This window comes from Protopterus annectens, chromosome 11.part0 (assembly GCF_019279795.1).
Source record: "Protopterus annectens isolate FY-2018-M chromosome 11.part0, PAN1.0, whole genome shotgun sequence".
NCBI lineage: Eukaryota > Metazoa > Chordata > Ceratodontiformes > Protopteridae > Protopterus > Protopterus annectens.
Window position 1 is genome coordinate 945435180 of NC_056745.1, and position 11816 is coordinate 945446995.

Genomic DNA, 11816 nt, shown 5'->3' on the forward strand with positions numbered 1-11816 from the left:
ATGACACAAGCCCACTGCCATTACAATAGAAAGTCTATTTCATGGATAAGCATTAGAATTTCATAAAGTACAGACCTAGTATAATTGTTGACATGACAGACTGAAGGCTTGAGCATGGTGAAGGAAGACAGAGGAGTCATTAAGCTATCTTAGGATAAGCCATCATTTGAAATTCATTCTCTCATATCAGCCATAAATATTCCACAATCTGTATTTTATTAACTGATGAGCCTATAAAGCAAATGTAAGGTTCACGGAGATAAAAATAGTTTGAGATAAATCATAGAAATATGTTATACTTATAGGTTGTCGCCAGGAAGTGCCATGGTTTACCTTTAGAATAGGGCTTGGCACTCATTAAGTTTGGTGTGTGTAGTTTCTGCATTGTAGTATACAAATTAACTTTATGCTGATGTCAAACTGAAGCTGATACAAATGCACAATAAATGCTTTGTTTATTATGCCAGGCACACACACACACACACACACACACACACACACACACACACACACACACACACACATGCGTGCATGCACACACACATATTTCAAAATGCTTAAGTAAATATAGAATGTAAGGTATGTCAGAAAGAGGTATTGATTATTTAATGTCATGTATAACAGGAATGCACTACTGTACTTGAGCTCAGAATAGTCAGTGCAAAACAGTGATATGCATCTATTGTAGAAAGGAATAACATTTCTATCCAGTAAGCAAGTTATCAGTAAAACGTTCATAGATGCAAGAATGACCAAATGGCAAATTATTTGCCTTCAAAACGTAAAAGACTTATCTCAACTGTGAATAATATGCAGAGAGCTAATGGGGCACATAGAATGATAGCTATATTCTACATTCAGAAATATTTACTTGAATTTGTTGCCCTTTTTCAATATGTACCATTTTACTTTACGCCAACAAGGTACTATAAGTACTGATTGCTTATATCTGAACAGAATGCAAATAAAATGTCAACTTCATATATGCTCAAAAGCATACATGTTGCAGTATATCCATGAATCACTTCCTGTTAAAACAAATGCATCACGGTAAACAGGTAACAGAAAACATATTAAAATAAAGTTAATTGTTTCCTGCCATAGAATGAGCATTTATAATCTGCATAGTTTTTGAACAAGTCACTTAAGTCTTCTAGCCTTCATTAGTGAGTTAGTCTGTCACGTAAGTAAAACAGGAACAGAATAATGTAAAGTGAATGAAAGCTGATAAATACATATTAACTGGGATAATTAATGGAGGAATTATAACTAAAAACGAATGGAAAGTCATATGGTAAATATTAAATATCGCTGTTTAAAGGATCTGAAAGAATGTTCTGAACTTTAAAACAAATCATGCCTGGTTCTTAATAATAATAATAATAATAATCATAATAATAAATCAATTATACTGTAAAGTGCTTCATCTCAAAGTGCTTTTGATAGACATTGAGAGAAAGACATTTTTAGAAAGGTCAACTTAAACATTAAACCAAGCATTTTTAACTTTGATATCAGAGGTGATACAGAAATAATTCACTTGCTTCTTTGTGCCTAACATGCCACATATGGAAAGAACAGATTATTCTAGCAAAGAGTTTGACCAAGTAGCAGCCATAAACCAGTCATCAACATCTCTATCGTCATCAAACTCAAACTCAAGCTTAAAAAAAGGTACAATACCTCATTTACAAAAAAAAATAAATAAATAAAAGGCATGAAAATCAATGTAACTGGTTACTACTCAGAGAACTACTTAGAATGCATGATTATGTGGAGAAATTTAAATTAACATACTTTCTTCTGGACCTGTTTTAATTCAGAACAATTTTGGAATGTTTTTGTCATCTGTGGAATAACTCTACATTAATCGTGTCGTCCATTGAATAGTCCACATATATAGAGTAACAGTAAGCTATCTTTGTATGTGTAGTAATGAGCCTACAATTACTAATTATCTTTGAGATTGTGTGTTTTAGCACATGATTGCATTTCACTGAGGTAAACAGAAGCTACAGACCACATGAATCACAGTGCACCAGTTTATCTATAGATGTACATAAAACGAAAAAAATGAGGAAATAGTAGATTCATATTTCATCTCGTCTAAAACAATATAAAATATGACTGATGGACACTGGTATCATTTGCACCCTCTGAGAATGCTGTAAGCACTGTCTTTGTGATTGCATTTTAAAAATAAACATTTTATCTCATAAATACAATTTCAGTCTAAAATAAATTTGAAAAAATTACATTCTAATGATAAGGGGGAAGACAGTGCAGCAAATGCACAAGTCATTTCTGCTAATTGATTTATCTTGATTTCTCCCCTCCCTATCCAGAAACAGATTTGTTTTAATGTACTTATTCAGCTATATTTCATGGACAATAATAAAGAAAACTGTTACCAAATGTATCGGCTACGTAACTCATTATAGGTCTTTTTTCAAGCTACAGCAAATTTTGCTTCATTTACAGAAGATTAGATCTGTAATGTCACAGTCGGTAGAGAAGGTCTAAGAGATTGCATGCTTTTATTTTAGGTGATTGGCCACTCCAGTGTTAAAGCTCTTGTGAACATGCTCTAAGAAGAGTCAGCATCATCTTGAAATAATAATGACACATTAAGAAGTAAATGGTTGCTCTCTCCTGTTTCTGTTTTTTCTTCCATCAATGATTACTTTTAATTTACTTTGCTCCCCTCTAGCCTGTTTCTGATCTTCAGCTTGCCGATGCCTCTGCCTGCTTTCTTTACAGTACTGGTTAATCGCTTGCATTTCTGCATGGCTAAAAACTGCCATAAGATCTTTAGGATTAAATTGTATTCCACTGAGAGAATTAGCCCAAGACCATGGTGATGCTTTATCTGCCAAAGCAGCAACCATATCTGCCCCAAGCATCCTCAGATTTACTCTGGCTAAGATATGCTTGAAGTTATTTTCTGTAGCCACACAAAAATAAACACCCTCATCTTGTTCTTGGATTGAACGTATCAGAAGTCCATGTTCAGTCACTATAATCCTTTCATTTTGCTTGACCTGAAACAAAAGTATTGAAAGAAGACATTATTAATGTGGAATATGTGAAGAAATGGAAATAAAGCATGTTTTTGTAGTATAATGGCCCGTGCTATGAATGCATCATTTTCATTTCAGTAGCTATAAAGACATATATTTTAACAGTTTTTAGTTTATAGTATATGTTATCAAAGTCTTCAGAGTTTTACAACATCTACTTGACAATCTTCTAGAGTAACGTTAATGAATAAACATCTACTTTGCATGTCAGAAAGCCTATAAGGAGCACTGGCTATGAAAAATGTGGCTGTTCTTGCAACTATTGTAACTAAAATATATATTATTGGGTATGCATTTTGAGTACTACAGAGTAACAAAATATAAGATATGAGAATGAAAACATTTGAAAATTAGAACACCATTTATTAAACATTTGGAACATTTCAAAAAACTGAAATAAGTAAATAAATAAATAAATAAATAAACATATATAAATAATCAGTTAATCATGGTGGATGACCGATGGTCATCTATGGAATTTATTATACCTTGAGACCAAGACAGGTGTGTAACATATCAAATATATATGCTAATGGATACAGTTCTGAGTCCCACTCTGGGCATAGAATAGAGGTTTTAGATATTTTTCCTATTCTAGAGCAACATAGTTTCTCTATTTACATAGTCTCTGCACCCAAAAGCACTGGTTGTTTCTGAATACTGAAATACCTTTATGTTTCTAAGGCACCCTTCAGTTTTATCTGGATATGAAACAGTTAATTTTAAGTCACCAAACCCATTAATTCATGTTGACAGTGAGGGATTAGATGAGTTTTACAGTGTGAAATTTAAATTTACAGCATCTCTGACAGTCTGAGAAAAACAGAAGAACAGTGTTAAATTTAATATAGCTATCAACAGAAAAGAATGTATTAGCACAACCAATGTGCAGTAACTGTAGTTCTGCAGCCAAACTGTTACTTTTTTTAAAGAAGCAACCATGGAATTTATCCAGATGTAATATTTCCTTGTTTCATTTAGTCCCCTTTCTTATCTGATTTATGTTTGAACGAATCCACCATGTTAATATATATCTCCTATCTTTGACAGTATATTTACAGATTCAAGATCTCATCCTGTAAAAAGTATTTGTTTGCAGTCCCATCTCTCTTATCCTTTCTGCTTCACTTCATGTTCTATAGGCCATGCACTTACTTTTTTTAGCAGAAATGTGGTTTGCATATTGGTATTACTCCTTCACAAATAAATTAACATTTCCTATAAGATCTTGTCCTGTTGTAGCTTCTCTCTGAGCCAGGGTGCAACAATTCACTGTGCCGTCTGCAGTGAGGACCAGTCTGCTTCATGCAATGTCCCATACAAAGTAAGTCATTTAAGTAAACTACAGCATCATTACTGCATCTTTTTTTAATTATTAAATGCTGCCTTAATAAAGTCAGGAATAATTAAAGAAGCGTCACTCAGTGCCTTAGCCACCCTTTTACCATTGTCTGACCATCTGTTCAAATAATAATAACTATTAATAGAGTTGCTTCTAAATACTGGCCTGGTGACAAACAATGGCTTGATAATGTAATATTCAGCTGTCAGAATTCCTAATGTGGTCTGTAAGTGGACCATCCATCCATTCACAACCCCTTTTTCACATTTAGCACATGGGGCCAGGATGTCACTTCAGCAGTGACAATCATCTAGAGCCAAGGTTTACACCACCAGGTGACTAGCCTTGCTGCTCTAGTTATTCCACACCACACACTGTCATGTACACTCACATATATGGCCAATTTAGAGTGTCCGGTCCACCTACTGCATATCTTTGGAATGTGGGAGGAAACAGGAGCACCCAAACAAAATCCACATGAGCACAGGAAAGACATGCAGACTCTACACAGAAGGCACCCTAGCCAAGAATAGAATGAGGGGAACTTCTTGCTGTGAGGTGACAACACTATCTTCTGCACCACTCTGCTGCCTATCTATACGCAGACAATTTGCATAAAATAAGAACCAAGGTTACAGTGTCAGCTCTCTGTTGACTAATTATCACTTAGATTTCTAGACTGCCATTAGTTCAGCTATGTGCAACTTTGAACTAATGAGAGAATGCTTCTTGGAGGATGTAATGTATCAACCACTCACTTCAGAGATGTTAACACAAAAACTGTGTCCTGGACAGAGAGATGAAAAAGGAAGAGGGCTAGTTAATCGTTCATTCAACGGCTACAAAATAAAGTAAAATCATTTTAAAGTTAATTGAAGAAGAGTGGGCAGTGGGTAAGCAGGCAGACAGAGGAGAATATGAAAATAGAGACAGGAAGTACATGAGTAAGTAAAGAAATATATTTACTCATGCAGAATGGCAATGGTCAGGTGATCTTTTGTATATCAGTAATGAACTACGAACTAGGAAATAAAAAGCAAGAACAGCAGTGTATCACGTGCAGTGAAGTGACATAAGTAAGTGACATTGACATAAATGAAAAATACAAAATCAACCAGGCTTAATATTTTACTTTATAAATGCAAGTGAAACAGAAATCTAAAAGAACACGCCCAGTGAAAGTGGACAAGGGAAAGCAGTATGCTTAAAATTCTTATAATGTTGACCCCCCCCCTCCACAACAGTGCAAATTAATGCATTGCCTTCCCATCCAGTGTGCAAATTTACTGCTCCCCTCTGTTCATGGAGAGGTATTGGAGACTTGTGGTCATTCACCAGAGGTTAATGGCTATACTAGTCTTCATATGATCTGAGCCTGAGACCCCTACTAAAATCAACACCATCATCAACCCCATTTCCCTATTTTCTATACATGGGGTCAGAGTGTTGCATCAGCTGTCACCATCTCCCTTGAGCTAGTGCCACTCTTCTAACTTTTTGACTGTCATGCCTGACTGTCACAGGTCTTCTCGTACACAATATATCCATCTCTTGGCTGGACAACTCTGTTTCATTTCCCTTCTTCCTTTTTCTCCTAAATCTTTTCTGAGTTCCTGCATATGTGCTTGAACCAACATAATCTATTTTCTCTGACCTTCTCTGAAAGGGTCTATATCAGATCATCGAAATGGCTCATTACTGAATGCTGTCACATCGAACTGCAAAACCCGAACCCTAACAATATCGGAACCTCAAAACAGCGATTTTTTTTCCCAGGGGAAACAATTTGCTGTTCCAAGAAACACACACACACCACAAGCACACTAAAAAGCAGCAATCCATGCACATACATTTAAAAGTTACATCTAGCCCAACACTACACTGCACATACACTACTATCTATCCACTTACCTTAACCCAGACCCTAACCCTAAGGTCCATCACTATCGCACACTCACCTCACCTGCACCCTAATCCTAACTCACTTAACCCGCATCTAACCCCAAATTCTCACTATCGCACACTCACCCAACCCACGCCCAACCCGAACGTCTGCACAATCCCACACTTATCTTAATCCAACCCAGCCAACCACATTCTTTCCCTAGGAAATAATTTGGTTTTGTGCAGCTTCGCTGTTTTCAGCGTTCGTGATATTGGGTTCGATATTAGATCATTCGAAATTCTGCCATTTCCATGATCTAATATAGACCCCTCTGAAATTGGATCTCCTTTAGTGACTGCTGTGATGTCATTTTTTTTTTGTCTGTCCCACAGTGTACATACTAAAAAGTCATGTCAGTCACTTCATCTCCACCACTTCCAGCGTCTTCTACTGCTGTGCCTTCACTGTCAGGTTTCTGTACCATGCAGAAGTACTGGTCATGTTATTGTTTTGTACACCTTATGTTTCAGGTTCTTCTGCCACACCTCTGATTATAGCTTTGACCTCTATTTAAATGCAAGTCAGTTTTAACAATATTATTTGCTCTTACCTTCATTCATCTCATTTCTAATGATGTAGCACTAGGCATCTCTCTTTCTAAATGCCAGAAAATGTATTTTGTAACAAGACTGAGTGACTAACTACTTTTCCTTACTCTTTAAGCAAAGTATTATTTAGATGGGGTCCTTTTATATCAGTACAGAATTCCTCATTGGTTTTGGATAATAATGTATTAAGGGCATGCACTGAACAACAGTTTTTTCCCACACACTTGAAACCTTTGTGCATTTTTTTAATAAAATATTCAGTAATATATGTTATTTCCTTGAGAAATCCTGATATCTTCCAATTCATAGACACGTCTTCTGTCATGCCTTAACTATGCCCTATCTCTTAACTAATCTTGTGACTAGAACATTGCCAAACATCTGCAGTGTATTCAGAATGAGTCATCATCAAGAGTACCTTTAAAACAAATAGCAAGTGAATTTCCAAAGCTTCTCCTTCAAAAATACTACAGCAAGTAATAACAGAGAAATAGCAATTAACAAGATGCATTTAAAGGGAGCATACAGCTTGTTTAGTTTCAGCATTTACTGCTGTAAGTACTCTTATTTAAAATATTCATAGCACTACAGTTGCAGTTCACAGGCAACATAAAATGGATAAGTACATTAAGCACTGTTTTATTTTATTTATTTATTTAATTGTTATTTTTGCTGCCTGGCCTACCATGACCTTCAAGCGCCATTCTCTGTTGGCTTACACATTTCTGTCACGTCCTAGGGCATTAAGTAGCAAGACATGAGCCATAGACTTTAGCTGTAATCCAGCAAGAGACAGGATTTTTTAATGCTCTCACCACATCATTGTCAAAGCATGGCACAATGCCTGGTATTCTGAGATTTGTTAAGTGCACACTGCCACACATCCATTGCCCCAGCTAGACTATGAGCATCCTTTTGAGAGTTGACAACCCTTATTATTTTTTATGAGCTCTGCAGTCATGGGCCGTTTTGTGGTGGAGCTCATTTGATACTACTTGACCAATACAATCTACCAAGGAAGGATGAAACAGCTCTGGCTAGTCATTCCCATAATTCTCACTGCCATACCTCTCCAGTAACCATTTCCAGCAGAAAAACCACTAAACAGGCCTTAGTTGTCTGGGGCACAGTCAGTGACAAATTCTCTACAGTGTGAACAGTCTATGCACATCTTTTTTTTACCCTACCCAGATACTGTGACTCAACAGTTACAGGATACTTCATCAATCATCTTGTAATGGCTGCTAAATGACTACTCAATCAAGGAAGTGATAATGAATATCTAGGTATGCTTTTGTACTGAACCTTCTCATTTAGTTTAGTTACTAGAAGAAAGGCTGATAATGTTTTTTATCATTTGAGACTTTTTTAATAGGATATTGACTCATCTTCGACAAAAGAAAATCAATACAGGAAAACATCATATTACCAAAATGTGTGTATGCTATATCAATCAAACAATAGATTCATCACAAAACACAATGTTATTGCAAAGAACAGATGATACAATATATATGTTTATCTTACTAGCAGGTACCAGAACCTTCCAGTCTCTGTTCTCTTTTTTATCAATAATTCTTTAAGTAAAGAGGTTCCAAAGTTTAAAAGTTCAGCATTTACAATGTCTTGTAGAAACATAATCACTACATACTATTTGACTTTTCACTCCAATGTCTGTATAAAATGGAAGTTTAAGGAGTTAATGCCTCATCCTTTGGTGGTTAACATCAAGTTGCGTAAGTCACTTCTAAACATCTACTCAGTTGCTGATCACAAAAAAAAATGTTAGTTGTCCAGGCATATTGTAAAACAGTTCAGTGATACAGTGCTCTTTTTATTGGATTCAACTGCAGATGAACTTCCCCTTTCCCTGAAAAGGTGATTATATTAAGTAATGAAGCCATACCCCTGTGCTTTTACCTTTACCATCTTATTGTTAATACTTAATACAATCACCTCCTATAAGCTTACCATGATTCTGTTATTAAAGAGCAAACTCTTTTGCAGAAACAACATCAGGGATGGAAGAAATGTCCCAGAACTGTACACCATGCTCTTGGACAATTACTCATTTCCAATGAACATGGGTGAGTAAGTGATTTCAGAGATTTACCATATTGAGAACAAATAAGGAAGCCACTCACTATACCTCCATACTGCCATCTTTATTCTCTGTTCACTATTACTTCATAAAACCACCCAAGATATTGATGCGACACAGTGCAAGAAGTATTTTATGTGTAGTGACCTCACAAAAATCAGTTTTTGTGGATTCTTTCTGGAGTAATAACTCTGTTTTGAATTATTTTTATCATATTTGTGCAGAATTTAAATTAATGTCATGAAGTCAAATACTTTTGTGAATGCAAGAGTCATGCTCATTAAGTTATTGTATGAACTATTAGTATAAAATAATTTCCTTTGTAAACAGATATACTACAAAGTGAAAAAGTATTTATTAAATTGTTGATTTCATGAATAATGTACTGTTCTGTATTTTCTGAGTTTATATAGGCTGAATATATTAGACTGCTTTAAACATATATGCAAAACTTACCTCTTTCCGTCTGTCATTATTACGCTGAAGTAACCATTTGACTGATGCTTGTGGAGACTTTGATATGCATTCCAGAAAAGTGGTATTATTTTTCACCGCATACTGAATGGTTTCAGCTGCATTTCTGTACCCTAAAAATGACATCAAGTTGATACTTCAGTAAATATTTCATATGGACCACTTTCATCATTTTTAGTACCTACTTTAGCCTGTTCAAGGGTGTAGAAATGCAAAATACTTGTATTTAGTCCATACCTCCTAAATGTCCAGATTTTCACAGAATGTCCAGATGTTTGCCTCAAGTTTTTGGTCATTTGTGGTCTTCTGCAATTGTGTGACAAATCTGTGAGGACTGAGTTCCCTAAATAATGACAGGCATTTGAGTTTCAGCTTTCATATCCTTTGAAAATGTATGGCGGCACAAGACCTTTTATTCTAGCATCTTTCTAAGTTTATAAGAGCAATATTTAACATTTGTGCCTACTTTTGAGGCTTTCTCATCCTATTATTTTTGTCTTTTTCAAATTTTTTTTATACTAAGAAGCTGAGAGCTATGATTTAGCCATAAAAGAGAGTCTATTATGAAAAAAATGAGGACAAAAGTGAAATGATTCACGTTTGTGAAATTTCTATGAAGAAATAACATCCATTGAGCACTTTCACCTAGAAACCATCTTTCTTTACTCTAGTATGTTCTTAGGTTTGTTCAACTGTTAGTTGTATGAGAAAAAGGATCAGCAGTGTCTATATTAAGTTAGACCCAGGCAAAAATATACTATATGGGGTTTTGCATGCAGACTATTTTTTCCCTGAACCTCTGTCACAGGACAAGAGTGAGCTCATGGTGATTTTACTAACTGCTGCCATGACAGTGCTGGGGGTCATCCTTTGTAGTGTGTTAATGCATCCAAGAAGACATCAGGCCACATAGGGGAGGGGGGTAGTGTAAAAAAAAATATGTAGCAGTAAAAAAGCAAAAAAAAAAAAAAAAGAGAGAGGGAGAGAGAGAGAGAGAGAGAGAGGTAATCAAAGGCAAGGTTCACTTTGTTCACTTTTAGGAGTCCTCCTGTAGAGGTTGGAGTTTATGGTTGACTGAGTCATCAAGGCTCAGGAATGTCTCCTCTTTGTTAGTTTCAATAACATAAAAAATAAAGAGAATATGGAAAAGTGCAAAGTTGGGGTAACCAGGATAGTTCAACTCACTGGAGGAAAGTTAAAAGGGCGGTGAGGAGTGGGCACTTGGTAAGGCTGATGTCTCAGCCTTAAGAAGTTGTACATGTGGCAGAGGGCTTCTCAAGCCACATAATGGCCCCATTTGAGTGGATTGCTAAGGATCTGGCCATTCTTGTGGTCTATCCTGTTAGTTGCAGACAAAAAGCTAATTATATAAAAAAAAAACTAACTTAAAGGCACATTGTGTGGAATTTGGCATGTTGAGAATGACAAAGTAAACTGTGGAAGCCCCTGCTCAAGGACTGCCTGCAGTTCTAACTCACCTTCTCAGGAACACTTCCTTAAAGTAGTAGGCACATTCATTCAGAGCTTGATAGACCAAGACAGCATGGGTTAACATGCACCATGTGAAGTATGAGGAGCATATACCTCCAATTATTGCCATTATTTATTTAATGTTTGCACCACCCTTGCTTCCAAATCACCAGTTTGAAGAAGAACTAGGTGAGTCAGAACACAAAATTTGAGTCAAAATCATGGACTTCTCTGAAAATCAGAGGGCAGTTGAGAGGAAGGATTGAAAGAATGTCCTAATTTTCTTGGGCAATTGCTTGGCTGGACTGGGGTGTTGGATATTGCTCTGCCTCCTTCACTCTTTAGGTGTGAAGTGTAGTGAGGTTCTGTGGGGCTGTGCTGAGGGATATTTAGTACAGGATGAAGGAAGGAGTAGAAATGTTGGGTCCCTCAAAAGTACTCAGACAGAGAAGTGGACTGGGATCTTCTATGGGGTTTTACTACAGGCTTTGCAGCTAAGTCTTGGGTAGAGGATTGCTTGAGAGTGTGTAGTAAGTCAGTCAATGGTAGAGAAGGTAGCTCAAGCACTTTTAGATAACAAATTGTGGGATGGGATAGATTTGGGGCCATTTCAATTGCCCTTTAATACCTTTAGAATTTCATCCTTTCATACTGGTACTAAATAAAGTGACCAGGTGAGTTTCTCCTTATTCGTCATCTCTCTTTTCTGGAGGGCAGCTCACTAAATGATATCAAGGTGCAGTATATTTACTTGTCCTAATATTTTATCATTTAAAGAAATGTCCTTTTCCAACTTTTTATTCTGTTTTTCAGTTAGTATTTTTTTTTACTTTCTATGTTTTCTCACTACCTTCCT

The 11816-nt window shown here is 36.1% G+C and overlaps 1 protein-coding gene across 1 annotated transcript in view; it reads right to left on the reverse strand.

The window, feature by feature from the left end:
• Nucleotides 1-585: 585 nt before the first annotated feature.
• Nucleotides 586-11816, reverse strand: part of SEMA3C (semaphorin 3C) — a 709622-nt gene continuing 698391 nt past the window's right edge. The window contains exons 17-18 of the mRNA XM_044088330.1: nt 9473-9603; nt 586-3041 (exon numbers count right to left, since the gene is read on the reverse strand). Coding sequence (XP_043944265.1) covers nt 2628-3041; nt 9473-9603 — 545 coding nt within the window. The 3' untranslated portion in view covers nt 586-2627. The remainder of the gene's footprint in view (nt 3042-9472; nt 9604-11816) is intronic.